This window comes from Pogoniulus pusillus, chromosome 28 (assembly GCF_015220805.1).
Source record: "Pogoniulus pusillus isolate bPogPus1 chromosome 28, bPogPus1.pri, whole genome shotgun sequence".
Lineage (NCBI taxonomy): Eukaryota > Metazoa > Chordata > Aves > Piciformes > Lybiidae > Pogoniulus > Pogoniulus pusillus.
In genome coordinates, this window is record NC_087291.1 from 15,787,517 (window position 1) to 15,803,949 (window position 16,433).

The following is a 16,433-nucleotide window of genomic DNA, read 5'->3' on the forward strand; positions in this document are numbered from 1 at the left end:
CAAAGTTCATTTCATATAGCTTCTTAAAAAGCTCCTAAATTTTTCTCTCTGCCAATTACTCAGTTCCTCAGGGCAGCAGGACAAGTTAGAGGCAGAAGCAAAAGCTATCAGAGCATGATCACTTCCCTCATGAAAAAATAATTACCTCTAGTTGTTCTGTAGCAAAATACAGCATCAGAGGCTGTACAGGTGGGAATAGAAGACCCAAAAAATGATCTTTTCTTCCTATGAATTTCATGGGGTTGAGGAATTCTGTTGTCTGTCCATGTGCATGCTGCAGGCTAATTTCAAGCCCTGCATTGTAGCAAAGCTATCAGGTGTCAGTGTTAGGTGTCCACATGAAATTCAGGTCTGTCATATAATCCTTGCCTTGACTGCTACACAAATATTCTCCTGTCTATAGCATCTTTTTTAGCCCTTCCTGAGTGGGGGATAGAAGTAAAAAGGAGAGAAGAGCTTAAAATCCTACAGCCTTACCCATGAAGTATTGCACACACACACACACAATAAACCCCAAAAGACACAACTTGGAATTTTCTGTAGAGGAGCTGAATTTTAGTTTAACAGCACTGATGATGTATTTATATTCTAAATCAACATAAGCAGAAATAAAACCTCTGAGCCCTTTCCAAATTCTCAAGTGAGGAGCACAGCAAAAGGCTGAAGTTTGCTTGAATTTGTTATGCCCAGGCCCCTGAAAGTAACTTTCAGGCTTTTTAGCTGATAGGGGTTGCAGTAGAACAGTTTTTAACAGCCTTGTGTGTGTGTGCATCTATATGGATGTAGTGCAAAATAGGGTTCAGAGAAGAGTACCACACAGGTGACAGAATGGTGCAGGCTGTTCATGGTCATCCCTCTAGTAACAAGTGATGGGTGAGAGGAAATGGCCTTGAGCTGCACCATGGAAGATTTAGATTGGAGATTAGAAGAAACTTCTGGACTGCAGCTGGGTGGGTGCAATCCTAAACACAACTCCAGGCTGGGTAGGGAATGGCTGAGACCTGGGGGTCTGGAGTGATGAAAAGCTCAACATGAGCCTGCAACTGTGTGAAGGGCTGCAGCAAGAGCAGTGTGGGCAGCAGGGCAAGGGAGGGGATTCTGCCCCTTGGCTCTGTTCTCCTCAGACCCCACCTGCAGTCCTGGGGGCAGTTCTGGAGCCCTCAGCACAAGCAGGACATGGAACTGTTGGAGCCAGTCCAGAGGAGGCCACCAAGATGCTGAGAGGGCTGCAGCAGCTCTGCTATGAGGACAGGCTGAGAGAGTTGGGGCTCTTCAGCCTGGAGAAGAGAAGGCTTTGAGGAGACCTTGGAGTGGCCTTCCAGGATCTGAAGGGGCTACAGGAGGGCTGGGGAGGGACTATTGACAAGGTCTTGTAATGACAGGATGAGGAGGAATGGGTTTAAACTGGCAGAGGGAAGGTTGAAACTGGGTCTTAAGAAGTTCTTTCCAGTGAGGGTGGTGAGACACTGGCACAGGTTGCCCAGGGAGGTTGTGGCTGCTCCCTCCCTGAAGGTGTTCAAGGCCAGGTTGGATGAGGCCCTGAGCAACCTGTTCTAGTGGGAGGTGTCCCTGCCTATGGTGGGGAGTTGGAACTGAATGATCCTTGATGTCCCTTCCAACCTAAACCGTTCTATGATTCTCTGACTGCAAATTTGCTTAATCAGGCTTATTATGATGTGATGCAGGGGGTGTGTGGTGATGCACAAGCACAGACAAGCTTAAATAAGCCCCAAATGGCAAATTTAAGGTATGTATCTGCACTTTAGATTCTGTGAATTCAAATCTCAAGAGTAGTTCCTTTTCTTGAAGAACTGTGATGTGCATCTGCATGCCTTCAGACCTAAGAGAGGTTTAAATCTGTTCCACTGCCCAAGTAGTTCTCCTTTTCAGCTGGACATTTCTGGCTTTTGAAATTTCATCTCCTGAAATTCATCTTCCTCCAGGTTTCTCACCAGCTCATAAATTAAGCTTTTAATAAGCAGGGCTGAAGCAGATGAACAGAAGTATGCGACTTCTGTTTTAACCACTGTCCTTGCCTGTTATTTCTGCAAGTTGATGGGGCAGAGATTAATGAATACAATAAATACTATTCCAGCCCAAAGGAGCAATTGAGTCAGTGTAGAGTCTGCAAAATGTAGATCATACCAAAACAACACTGGAATCAGGTTCAGTACTGTGCAAGTCGTTGAGAGTCCTCACTTTGCACATGGAAAAGTTTAGCTGTAGGCATTATTTTGATCATAGAATCCCAGCATGGTGGGAGCTGGAAGAGACATGTTGGGGATCATCTATTCCACTCATCCTGCTAAAGCAGGGTCACCAACTGCAGGTTGCCCAGCAGGTTTTATACCTAACTTTACCTTTTCTGCCCTCTGAGTAGCCAACATTGATCTTGTATGGAGAACAGAAGTGGGAAAACAGTGTAAAGGTATGAGTGTTTCTTGTTGTAACACCATTCATGCTATGAAGATACTACAGGTTTCATAGAATCATAGAATCAAGCAGGTTGGAAGAGACCTCCAAGCTCAGCCAGTCCAACCTAGCACCCAGCCCTGGCCAATCAACCAGACCATGGCACTAAGTGCCCCAGCCAGGCTTGGCTTCAACACCTCCAGGCATGGTGACTCCACCACCTCCCTGGGCAGCCCATTCCAATGCCAATCGCTCTCTCTGCCAACAGCTTCCTCCTAACATCCAGCCTAGACCTCTCCTGGCATAACTTGAGACTGTCCCCCCTTCTTCTATTGCTGTCTGCCTGGCAGAAGAGACCAACCCCACCTGGCTTCAGGTAGCTGTAGACAGCAATGAGGTCTGCCCTGAGCCTCCTCTGCTGCAGGCTGCACACCCCCAGCTTCCTCAGCCTCTCCTCACAGGGTCTTGTGTGAGGAGGGAATCTGCTTTATGCTTTCTATGCTGTGTGTTAGAAGTGCCATATTCTGAAGACTTTGTCCTCAAACTGCATCCTCCTCCAGTTTGCTTTTCACTTTCATGTAGGCTTTCCAGCACCCAGGTACACCAGAAGGTGCTGTGCTTATTTAATGCAGAGATTTCTGCTGATTCCATCTGCTAGCAGAGTTTACCCCGAGCCCCCAACAGGAAGGTTTGCTGTATACCAGGCATTTCCCACCCCCCCACCCCCCGACCTCTTGATTTATTTCTCCACCCCCTCCTCCTCCTTTCAGTCTATACACACTCTGTGCATGCTTTTCAGATCAAGTAAGTGAGAGGCTGGGTGACAAATTAGACTGAAAGCATCTGTTTCTGCTTCAGTGCTGGAAATGCTGAGACCAAACTATTCTGTACCTAAAGTGAGTTAGTGCACTTATTCAACATAAATGCACTTTGGAGATGATGCTTCACCAGCTGAGTTGTCCCTGAAATTGGGCTACTGCTGAGAATAAATTTGGCATATTATGGTAGACAAAAAGAAATGAATAACCCAGATGGACTGGAGAGGACAGGGAAAAAATTCCTTGAAGTACATGACAGGTCTGTATTTTAGTAGCTGGACATACTGAGTTGGAGGTGTTTAACTCTGTCTGAGCAGTGATTTTTTAGGAGCCTCTGTCAGCAAATATTTGCCCTTACAGTCAAGCCTTAGAATCATAGAATCATAGAATCAAGCAAGTTGGAAGAGACCTCCAAACTCATCCAGTCCAACCTAGCACCCAGCCCTAGACAGTCGACTAGACCATGGCACTAAGTGCCTCATCCAGGCTTTGCTTGAACACCTCCAGGGATGGTGACTCCACCACCTCCCTGGGCAGCCCATTCCAATGGGAAATAACTCTCTCTTTGAAGAACTTCCTCCTAACATCCAGCCTTCCCAAGCTGGACTTTACAAATCCTCAGGATATGGGATTTGAACATTTCTTTAGTTACTTACTTAATTAGTTTGGTCTTTTACAATTACTTCAGCTTTCTCTGGCATCTTACAGTTTATCAGTTCATTGATTTAATAAGATAGTGCTTTAGAATCATAGAGTCATAGAATCAAGCAGGTTGGAAGAGACCTCCAAGATCATCCAGGCCAACCTAGCACCCAGCCCTAGCCAGTCAACTAGACCATGGCACTAAGTGCCTCATCTTAGGTTTATGTTTAATAAGATGGAATAAGCTACTTCTTTCTAAATTTGTGTTCAGTAAGATTCTTCTCCTCCTCTACTCTGCCTTAGTGAAGCCACAGCTGGAATATTGTGTCCAGTTTGGGGCTGCCCAGTTTAAGAAGGACAGGGACCTGCTGGAAAGAGTCCATCAGAGAGCCATGAGGATGACTGGGGGACTTGAGCATCTGCCCTAGGAAGGAAGATTGACAGCCCTGGGGCTCTTTAGCCTGGAGAAGATAAGACTGAGAGGAGATCTCATCAATGTCTATCAGTATCTCAGGAGTGGGTGTCAAGTGGCTGGGGCCAAATTTTTTTTGGTGGTGCAGAGCAGTAAGATAAGGAACAATTGGTACAAACTGGAACATAGAAGGTTTCACCTCAACATGAGAAGAAACAATGAGGGTGACAGAGCCCTTGAACAGGCTGCCCAGAGAGGTTGTGGAGTCTCCTTCTCTGGAGCCTTTCCAAAGCCACCTGGATGCATTCCTGTGCAGACTACCCTTGCTCTGGCAGGGAGGTTTGACTCGGTGGTCTCTGGAGATCCCTTCCGACCTCTAAGGTTCTGTGGCTCTGTAATAAGATGTTGCTTTCCAAGTCTAGTTGATAAGATGTTGCTCTCCAAATGGATGATTTCTTGCACATTTATGGAATGCCATTCTGTTAATATTGCCATCAAATGATTGCACTGAGAAATTAAAAGCAGGTTGCTCCAGGTCATTGCTTAACAAAAGGAAAAGATGAAGAGTGAGAGATTGTTTTTTAATGTCAACACCATCATAAGGTTTTTCTTGCAGAGCATAAACCTCACACCTAACTCTTACAGTTTGGGATGCTTAGGAGCTCTGTCATCACAAGAAGCCCAAGTTGCATTTGGAGCAATGCAGTTCTCTTACAGTCAGCCCAATCCTGATACTTTCCAGACTGGGATTTTGAAGATGTTTTGTTTGTTCAGCTTTAATGAAGTTAAATGCATGGATAAAACAATTTACAGGACTGAGACCACAATGAGGTCCTGTTTCTCATGTCTTAGAGAGTAATTGCAGAGAAAGGAGAAGATTAGTATGTATTACATCAGCTTTCCCTTGAGCAGAAAACCAAAGGTTCATTCTGATAACTTGGGCAGCATTAAGCAGATTATGCTTTGTAAGCACTGAGGGTTTATGCCTAATTCTCGAAGCCAGAAGTAATCTTAAAAGATGTCTAAGAATAATTTGAATGGAAAATGCATTTATTAGCACACATAGAAAGCAAAAGGTCATGTTAATGTGCTATGTGGAGTTCTTTCTTGGCTGTCCTGCACTGCTGCTGCAAGATGGAGACTTAACAACAAAGTAACACTTCCATAGAAGAAGAAAACCTTAAAAGCATCCTTAATTTAGTGGTTCTCATAGCCTCACATCTTCCCTGCTTGGCAAGAGGAATGTGTGGCATGTGGTAACACAGCATTAAGTATTTTTAGTCACCCATATGAGCGTGTCAAGCTGTGGTGGGTTGAAATTTCCTCCCCCCCCCCCCCAAAATGAATCACCAGACTAGGTCAGAAGGTTTCTGGAAGCAACATGGAGCTCTATTTATAAGCAAGCTACAATCTGGAGGCATAAAACACAGTGTATAGATACAGAACGTATTTACATATGTATTTACAATTCAGAAAGGACAACAAGGACCCCCCTGAACAAGGGAAAAGTGAAACAGCTCTCCCCTTGCCTTATAAAGGAGAGAGAAATCAGAAAGGCCTCACTGCTGCTATCTGCTTTGCCTCAGCCAAGCTCAGCAAATCCATGCATAGTCAGCAGCCAGCAGCGAAGGAGGGAAAAGGAAGAAAGACCAAGTCTGTGCAGCACACTTCATCCTAATCCAGCAAGCAAATGGAATGATGTGGACTTAGCATTATTTGTCTTTTGTAGCCACTCCCTTGTTTTATTTACTTTTTATTCATATGTGCCCAGAAAGTTCCTATTTCTTGCTTCTAATTTAGAACCAGGCTAGAAAGGTAGTTGTAAACCACCATGCAGGCATAAGGGTTTGCATTCCACGTTGTGTTGTGGATCCCCTCTCTCTCCCTCTCTTTATGAGTATGCTGCTAGCTCTCAGCTAACCACAGTAAAACACAGGTTTATATGTGACACATTCCCCCTGACCAAATTTCTCTGCATTTTCACTGCTGTAACCGAGATCAAAATTTAAATCTTAAGTCTCTCTAGATTTTTCAGAGCCCTAAACTGTCTCTTACTTAAATACTTTCCTGTTGCAGCAGTTCTTGCTGGGAAAAAAAGGAAAAATATGCCTGTAATCTCATGTTTGGGTTTCAGGTAGAAGTCCTTTTTTCCACAGGCACATGAACTTCACAGTTCTTTTTAGGTTGAAGTTCTAAACCCATGCTCTCAATCGCTACCAGCTAAAGCAAGTAAAGGACTTGAGGACCTAATAGAGGGCAAAGGTGTTCTGATAAAGCTTCCACACTCCTCCTTCCTCATCCTCTTTCATGACCACAGTGGTGTTGTGTTGATGGTCCAGAGGAAGGCAGCAAAGCTGGGAGAGAGCCTGGAGAATAAATCTTATGAGGAATAACTGAGGGAGCTGGGGATCAGTAGTGTGAAAAAGAGGAGGCTGATGAGAGACCTCATTGCTGTCTATAGCTGCCTGCAGGGAGGTTGTAGCCAGGTGGGGTTGGGCTCTTCTGCCAGGCAAGCAGCACCAGAACAAGGGGACACAGTCTCAAGTTGTGCCAGGGAAGGTCTGGGCTGGATGTTAGGAGGAAGTTGTTGTCAGAGAGAGTGATTGGCATTGGAATGGGCTGCTCAGGAAGGTGGTGGAGTTGCCATCCCTGGAGGTGTTGAAGCCAAGCCTGGCTGGGGCACTTAGTGCCATGGTCTGGTTGAATGGCCAGGGCTGGGTGCTAGGTTGGGCTGGCTGAGCTTGGAGGTCTCTTCCAACCTGCTTGATTCTATGATTCTATGACATTGTGGAGAGGCTGCTGCTGGGTTCTTTTCACAGGTAATTGGAGACAGAACAAGGGGGAATGGCCTCAAGTTGAGACTGAGGAGGTTTAGATTGGACATTAAGAAAAAATCTTTCATGGAGAGAGTGGTCAGGGACTGGAATGACCTGCCCAGGGAGGTGGTGGAGTCACTCAACCTGCATGTGTTTGAGGGTGGTTTGGACATGGTGTTTAGGGCTATGGTTCAAGGTGAATCTTGTAGAGTAGGGTTCTAGGTTGGACTTGGTGCTTCTGAGGGGCTTTGCCAACCTGCATGGTGCTGTGGTTCTCTGAAAGAGGGAGGGGAAAACCAACCAGCACCTAAAGAGCTGTCCCTTGGTTCGAAGGTTCAAGCACAAGTGCGGCATGCAAAGCTCAACTTCGACAAGCTGAAGACTGACGTCTGTCAAAAAGTAGACCTCTTGGGAGCAAGCAGATGCAACCTCCTTTCTCATGTGTTAACAACCTATCAGGTAGGCAAAGACACACTGACCTCCCAAAGGAGGAGTTCCTGTTGAGATGGGGTTTTGTGAAGAGGTTACCATGGCGACGTTCTAACTGGTGTCGGAGGGGAGGTGTTACATTTGCACTGAGAGCAGCTCGGTGGTGAAGCTGACATTGCACTGACATTTTCTTCTCTCTTGCAGACAACACTTCTTCATTTTTGGGAAAAGACTTCACACAAAATGGCAGCCATCCATGAGAGCTTCAGAGGTTACCAGCCATATAAATTCACTATGTTGAAGGTAAGGAATACATTGATGTGTTTGCTGCCTGAATGATAGCAAATAAGAGATGAGGTGGTCTCTTAGAGAGCACACATCCATAGCTTGGCCTTACATTGTCTCACAGTTTTATCCCTGCCCTGTCTTTTCATTTAAATACAAGGTTTCTGTTTAATGCCCAGCTGGCTTGTGAGATCAAACACTGCATGTGTTGGACCTTCCAGTACATGATTTGCCATTGGAATGGGCTGCTCAGGGAGGTGGTGGAGTCGCCGTCCCTGGAGGTGTTCAAGAAAAGACTGGATGAGACACTTAGTGACATGGTCTGGTTGATTGGATAGGGCTAGGGGATAGGTTGACTGGATGACCTTGGAGGTCTCTTCCAACCTGGTTGATTCTATGATTCTATGATTCTATGAAGAAGGTCGACAAGAAGGCTGGGAAGAGACTGTTTACAGTGATAGGATGAGAGGCAATGGCTTCAAACTAGAGAAGAGCAGATTTAGACTGGATTTTAGGAACAAGTTCTTTACCATGAAGGTGGTGAAATGTTGCAACAGGCTGCCCAGGGAGATGGTTGTGATGCCATCCCTGGAGATACTCAAGGTGAGGTTTGACAGGGCTCTGGGCAGGCTGATCTAGTTGAGGATGTCTCTGCTGACTACAGGGGGAGGTTGGACTGGATGACCTTTGGAGGTCCCTTCCAGCCCAGCCCATTCTGTGATTCTACCACAGCTTGATTTCTACAGTTGCTGACAGTGGTGATCACATTACAGTGGGTTTAGAGAATGGTTTCCAATGACTTTTGAACACTCAGTTTTATTCCAGACCCTTTCTCTAGCTGCCTATATCTACCTATGTGGTAGATTCTCTACCATCCTTGAAGGTATTTAAAAGATGTGCAGGGACATGTTTTAGTGGTGACTTGGCCATGCTAGATGTTAACAGTTGGACTTAATGATCTGCAAGCCCTATGGATAGGGTCCTTACATGGGAGAGTAGTATCCAGAGATTGCTACTGTAAGGGATGCTTCAGCTTCTCTGTCCACCCACAGGTCATGACCTGAAAGGGGCCTACAAGAAAGCTGGGGAGGGACTTTTTACAAGGACCTGTAGTGACAGGATGAGAGGCAATGGCTTTGAGTTGGGTCATTTGGATGTGGTGCTTAGGGATATGGTTTAAGGTGAATCTTGTAGAGTAGGGTTATAGTTTGGACTTGGTGATCCTGAGGGGTTTTTCCAACCTGGATGATTCTGTGTGGGTGTGATTCTGGAAGACAGATTTAGAGTGGAGATTAGGAAGAAACTCTTGACATTGAGACACTGGAACAGGCTGTCCAGGGAGCTTGTGGTTATATACTCACTAGAGGTGCTCAAGGCCAGGTTGAAGGAGACCTTGAGCAACCTGGTCCAGTGGAAGGTGTCTCTGACCATGGCAGGGAGGTTAGACTGGATGACCTTTCCAGATCCCTCCCAGCTCCTAACCCTCTGTGGTTCTCTGAAGGCTGTGTGAATACTTGTGTCAGGAAATAAAATGATTAAAGAAATAATGAGAGCAGTATATGAGGAACAAACAGATGTGAAGAATGATTTGGTTTTTCTCCTCTTAAAAAGGGGAGAGAAATGAGACAGAAAACAGAGGCAACCCCCAAAAAGCAAAGAAACATGCTGCCAGTGCTTGCTTTTCACATGGTGTAGATGGTTTTACTTAGAAATATTAGAGTTTAGAAGTAGCCAAGGGTCACCTTCTTGTACAAAGTATGTTCCTATGACTCCATCTGAATGAGTGTCTCCTCATATTTCTTATGTTCGAAGAGTTGTCCCAAACCTCAAAACCCATTCTTCCTTAATTCATGTAGGTTCTCTAGTCTGGTTTGGCCTTAAATTATACACCTGCTTCCATTTGGTTTTCTTCTCTTGGCTAATGTTGTGGTTATCATCTAGAGCTTGCAAGACCCTGTGAATAAACTGACAGAAAAAGCAGAAGAGGAAGAGCTGCAGCCGGAGAGCACCGCATCGGAACAAGATCAGCAGAGTCAGTAAGTCCCAGGGCCTGTCTAGTAAAAACAATATGGGCTTTTATTTTGGGGTCTGCAATCTGCTTTCTGCTTGCTGAAGTCACCCAACCTCAATGGCAGTCCAGACACAGCTGGTCTGATCACACTAAGCTAATAGTAAGCTTAACACAAGCATTCCTGAAATGGTGTCATGTGGGCATGAAAACTAATAAACTTTATGGTGAAATTAAGAGGGTTTAAAAGACTCATTAAACCTTTAGATGTTGGTTTGGCTTTTTTCATCTTTCCTAGCCTTCTCTTTATTTTTTTCAGTCTTTAGCTTCAGGTTTTTTTTCTCTAGTGAAAGAAGCAATAAACAGCCACACGTGGCAGAAGATGCAGCAGCAGCAGCATTGTGTTTCTCCCTTCAGCAGCATCTCCTTTCATCTGGGAATGGGAGATGGGATCCTGATTGCTTTGGGCAGCAATTAGTTTGTGTAATGTATACAGCATCAGTTAGTAATCCAATGAAGCAGTAGGTACTTAGTATAAAGTACATCTAAGTGAGCTGATGCTATCGAGGGTCGAGTTACCTGTAGCTCTGAGGTGACAGAGACTTGTGAATGGGCTTCTGTGGGGAGAGGAGACAAGGAGATGGAGATGCTATCCCTCCCCTATGGGAGGGTCAGGATTCGGTTGCGAGGGGATGCAACGTTGATATAATCCTGCTGCCACCTGTTGTTTTGGCTGTCCTTGGTTAAACGAAGCACACAGCAAAGGATCAGTTGTCAAAAAAAAAAACAACAGCAAAAAAAGCAGAGAACAGCTTGAGTTATTAGTGGCTTTTGCTCAAGTTTTTCTAGTAACAGATTGTTAGAGTTCTGGTTTCCAGTCCTTTTCTTGGCTTAGTTTTGGAACCACTGACCACAAACAGTTTCTAAATTGGTCAGGTTTGATGCTATCCAGATTAGAAGAGGTTTGGCCAAGAAGTACCATTTGGCAGGTGTCTTGGTCAGGTTTGATGCTATCCAGATTAGAAGAGGTTTGGCCAAAAAGTACCATTTGGCAGGTGTCTTGGTGAGGTTTGATGCTATCCACATTAGAAAGGCTTTAGCCAAAAAGTACCATTTGGCAGGTGTCTTGGTCAGGTTTGATGCTATCCAGGTTAGAAGAGGTGGTTTGATGCTATCCAGGTTAGAAGAGGTTTGGCCAAGAAGTACCATTTGGCAGGTGTCTTGTTGAGGTTTGATGCTATCCAGATTAGAAAGGCTTTAGCCAAAAAGTACCATTTGGCAGGTGTCTGTCCCCACAAAAAGTCTTCAAATCTGCTGCATTGTTAAAGGAGCTCCAGGATCCCTCAAACTACCACACCTATGACTGTAGCAAATTCCATAAGCAATTGTTTTCTTCCACATTGCATACGAAGTCCTAGAAGGAATGCATGGTTTGTATGAGGTGTGTGGAGTGGCACCTAGCAGCAAGTGCATCAGAGGCCATGGCAGGCTTGTATTTGGGTTTGCTTCTGGATTATCTTTTTCCCTTCTCTCTCTGTCATGAAACTGAGGGGATAGGAGGGGGAATGTGTTCCCATTTTGCTGAGACTGACCATTAAGAAAAAAATCTCTCTTTGATTCTAGAAGAATTGCACAAAACAAAGCTTCCCTTGCCAGCTTTCCATTCCCAGTAAACATTCATTGGGCTATGCTTTGGACTGAATCTGATTTCCTTATGCTTTGCCACAAGCCTATCCTCAAGAGCAGGGGAGGTGACTCCTGTCCTGTCACTAGAGGAGGAGAGGAATGTGCCTACACAGTCCTCTTCCTCACCACATCAGGCTTGTGGCTGCTCCATTCTCTGCTGGTTAAATGGCTTTCCACAAAAGCCAACAGCTTTTGGGAAGTATATATTCTTCACTCAAGAGGTTCCCTTTGCATAAAAACTGCATGCAAAGCACAGGGTCTGCTTTTTCTTGCCTTTTCTTTTCTTTCTGTCACAACTTTTTTTCATCAAAACTGCTGATCTGCTTCTTTAAATGTCTGCTGACATGGGACAAAGCTCACCTGACCACTGATTTTTCAATCAGTTGCTGTCAAAAAAAGAAGTGCAAAGTGGATGGGCTTTAGGTGGGAGTTTTTTGGGGGGGAGAAGTTGTACCTACTTCATGATGGTTATGGAAGAGCCAATCTGGAAGAGCAGACTAAAGAGCAGTTGTGCCTACTTTATAATGGTTATGGAAGAGCAGACTAAAGAGCAGTTGTGCCTACTTTATAATGGTTATGGAAGAGCAGACTAAAGAGCAGTTGTACCTACATTATGATGGTTATGGAAGAGCCAGTCTGGAAGAGCAGACTAAAGAGCAGTTGTACCTACTTTATAATGGTTATGGAAGAGCCAATCTGGAAGAGCAGATTAAAGAGCAGTTGTACCTACTTTATGATGGTTATGGAAGAGCCAGTCTGGAAGAGCAGACTAAAGAGCAGTTGTACCTACTTTATGATGGTTATGGAAGAGCCAATCTGGAAGAGCAGACTAAAGAGCAGTTGTACCTACTTTATGATGGTTATGGAAGAGCCAGTCTGGAAGAGCAGACTAAAGAGCAGTTGTACCTACTTTATGATGGTTATGGAAGAGCCAATCTGGAAGAGCAGACTAAAGAGCAGTTGTGCCTACTTTATGATGGTTATGGAAGAGCAGACTGCATTGTACTTTACCTTACAGCAACTTAAAAAAGGAAGAGTGGTAGGTTTTTATGGTTGGTCTTCAACCTTATTTTGGTTCTGGCAAAGAAACAATAAATGTTACTACCAGACCAGCATATATAGCAAGTAAAGAGTCCATCTGAATTAGTTGGTTTATTCTTGAGATGATTCTGTAATTGTGTGACCCAAAAGTTATTGTTATTCTATAGGCTTAGAATTATGTCCTCAATTTTGCCTTTTCTTCTTCTTTCAAATTAAGGTTGATTTCATTAGATGAGGAGAGCCATGCCAAGGAATCAGACTATTCAGGTATTTTATTTACTGTTATCATAACTTCATAGCTGCTCTAATCATGTTTTTCTCCTGGTCACTTTCATTTCCTGTATGTTCAGCTTCACCCAGCAAATCCCTACAGATGCATACACCTTAAGGCCAGGAAGATCTGCTGAAGTTAATCTCTTACATGTCACATCCCACTGCATTTCATTCTGGTACTGTGAGATAGGTCAAGCAGTTTGTCTGCCAAGGAATAATTCTTACTTTGGGCAGATCTTCCAGGAAAGGAAGCTACAGATTAGTAGGTGTCAAGGCAGGGAGGATGTGCCACTTACCTTGCTAGCTTGTTTCAGTGATTAGACATCTGCTCTGTTAAAGACTTGATTAATTCAGTGGAATTTCTGCCCAAAAGCTAGGCAGAGTCATACTGAGCCACTGCCAGTGACCTGATGGGTTGTTGTCACCAAGTTTTTAGTTGGAGGTGCACAGTGAAAGAGGAGGAGGCAATGGACACAACTGACAGGAAGAGAAATTCTGATTGTGTACTAGGGAAAAACCTCTTTACAGTGAGGGTAGTGAAGTGCTGGGAAAAATGAACCTGGAGGGACTCTGGAATCTTCATCCATGGAGATCTCCAAGGCTTGACAAGACAGATCCCTATGGAACCTGATCTCACTTCAGAACTGACTCTACTCTGACAAGGGGCTTGGATAAGATGACCCTAAGAGGTCCTTCTAGCCTAAATAATGTCATGACTTATATCTTTTTTCTTCTAAATGAATGAAGAATCAATCTAATATGTGGTGGTTTATCCTCCATGAATAAACTTCAAAGGTACTAACTGACCTAACTTCATAGCTGACTCTAACAAGGGATAAGTTGACCCCAAATGTCCTTCAGCCTAAATAATGCCATGGCTTATATATTCTTCTCCTAAATGAGTAGAGAATCATCCATCTTCCTTCCTTCCTTCCTTTCCTTCTTTCCTTCTCTTTCTTTCTTCCTCTCTTTCTTTCTTTCTTTCTTTCTTCTTTTTTCTTTCTTCTTTTCCTCCCCCTTCCTTCCTTCCCTCCCTCTTTCTCATTTTCTTTTATCCTCCATGAAGATACTTTGAAGGTGCCACATTATAACCAAGCCTCCTGTCAAATCTTTGTTTCAATGGACTAACCAAATGAATGTCTTGGAAACATCTCCTTTCTTTTTGATGTTTTTTTCTCTCCACTCCACTTTACAACATCCCTTTTAATATGTGAGAGAGAGATAGAGATACATATACATACAATTGGACATTGGTGATGTTGGTGTTTCCTGTTGTGTTTGTAGAAGGTACAATCTCATTCCTGTCTGTATCCAAGAAGGAGATCTCCTTTGTTGCAGCATCCAGTTAGAAGCTCATATTTGAATGTGCTGCTTACCACAATTGAGTTCCTTTTGGTCACAGCTTTCCAGGCTCATTCTTCCTTTCCACAGCATGGCTTTAGATTCCTTATTTTCAGAGATAGAGCTTACAACTTAGTGACATTAAATTCTTCCATCTCTGACCCCCAAAAACTGAAAGATTAGCTTGAGTGACCACCCCTGTTAGGCTGGTAGCTGTTTGCACATGGTTTTCCAAGAGTGCTTTTGTCTTTACTTCCAGATGACTCTTAAAGCCATTGAACAGCCGTGGATATAACACCAAACCTTGCAGATCTAAACTAGAAACACTTCTACTTTGCAATTATTTCTCCTCTAACAACTGGGGTGGGGTTGGGGTTTTTGTTTTGACATCTGTTAGTTGTCATGTTCCTAATTCGTTCAATATGTTCATTATAGGTAATATGCAGAGTTAACATTTTAGCTGGAAGGCTGTGTAGTGCAAAGTCAAGTTGTTTCTAAACAAATATCTTCACCAAATAAAGCTCCTGGCTTTGTCAAAGGATGAAATTAGTTGGGGTTTTTAGCTAGGTCTGCTTTCCATAAAAGCACCCTTTTATTAGAGGAGCATTTATTATGCTCTGTTGCTGCATCCCATACCGAGCAGGGTTCAGGTGATGGAATAATGCTGAGCTGCTAGCTCTTAGTTCCCTGCCATTACTTGAGTCCCTAACAAGTGTTGTGGTTTGGGTGCTTCTTGGAATGCTGACACATTATTAGGGCTTGCCCAGAGTTGTGCAGTTTCACCCATTTTTGTAGTTAATTAGATCAGCTCTGCTTGTGGTGAGATAGTTTAATATTCTTGGACACAAAGCCTGATCTGTATTTTCAGAGCAGATGTTTTCTAGAATCCCAGTTACTTATGGGCTGCAAAATGTTTCACCATCATCCATAATATAAATGCCTTGTTCTGTCTCTTTCTCCATCACCCCTCAAAGGAACTGAGCTATTTTGGAGTACTTCTGCCTGCCCTGCTAAATGTTTCCATCTCCATGCACCAGTAGGGCTGTGCCAGTGCTAAGAGTTATTGTTTTCTCTTAAAAGTACCCTGCATGTACTGAAGTAAGGGAATGGAACATCTCTCTTACAAGGAGAGCCTGAGGGAGCTGGGGCTCTGCTGCTTGGAGAGGAGGAGCCTGAGGGATGAACTTGTTAATGCTTATGAAGATGTAAAGAGCGAGTGTCAAGAGCACAGAGTCAGGTCCTTTTCCTCAGGGCTGCTCTCAGCCATTCCCCACCCAGCCTGGAGTCGTGCTTGGGATTGCACCCACTCGGGTGCAGGACCTTACACTTGGTCTTGTTGAATGTCATGAGGTTGACCTGGGTGCACCTCTGCAGCCTGTCCAGGTCCCTCTTCCCTGTCAAGGGAAATGATTCATAGAATCAAGCAGGTTGGAAGAGACCTCCAAGCTCATCCAGTCCAACCTAGCACCCAGCCCTAGCCAGTCAACCAGACCATGGCACTAAGTGCCTCATCCAGGCTTTTCTTGAAGACCTCCAGGAACAGTGACTCCACCACCTCCCTGGGCAGCCCATTCCAATGGGAAATCACTCTCTCTGTGAAGGAGGCCCTGGCACTTTTGTACTCTGTCTCTCCTGACCTGAGTACAAACTTCTAGAAGATGTGTCTCTGCTCCTGAAGGGCAGCACAGACCTGTCTGATCCTTGCAGTTGCCTTAGCTGGCTGAACCCAGCCTGGAGCTAGACTGGTGTAGCCAGGCAGGGATTCAAAGGAAGGTTCACTCCTACAGGTTACACACCAGAAATTTGCCTCATCTCAGAAACCTTTTGTATCTTGGGTGTTTGACCAGGCCCATTGTAAACATGAAGGCAGACAACAGTTGCATCTTCTGATGACATTGTAAGCAGAGTCTTGTGCAGTTTGACATGGTGAGGTGCTTAGTGCCATGCTCTGGTTGATTGGCTAGGGCTGGGTGTGAGCTTGGACTGGGTGAGCTTGGAGGTCTCTTCCAACCTGCTTGATTCTATGACTCTATGGTTATGGACCTTGCTTACAGCCAACAGTGGCAAGGGTGTCCTCTCCACATTACAAGGAAAGTATAACCAGAAGCAGAACTCTTTATGCACTCTCTCACTATGCAGAGAGTATCTAACTCAGGTGAAGAGACAGAAGCAAGCTGTCTTTAGCTGAATCCATAGTGATTGCCAGTGCACTGCAGATCTTCCTTTGTTGCCTTCCCTTTTATTTCATTGTAATCCTTTCTTCTTGTTGG

The 16,433-nt window shown here is 44.4% G+C and overlaps 1 protein-coding gene across 1 annotated transcript in view; it reads left to right on the top strand.

Moving 5' to 3' along the window:
* Positions 1 to 16,433, top strand: part of ICA1 (islet cell autoantigen 1) — a 61,916-nt gene that overhangs the window by 33,277 nt on the left and 12,206 nt on the right. The window contains exons 7-10 of the mRNA XM_064166829.1: positions 7,434 to 7,559; positions 7,734 to 7,832; positions 9,756 to 9,850; positions 12,767 to 12,816. Of these exons, the coding sequence (XP_064022899.1) occupies positions 7,434 to 7,559; positions 7,734 to 7,832; positions 9,756 to 9,850; positions 12,767 to 12,816 (370 nt within the window). The remainder of the gene's footprint in view (positions 1 to 7,433; positions 7,560 to 7,733; positions 7,833 to 9,755; positions 9,851 to 12,766; positions 12,817 to 16,433) is intronic.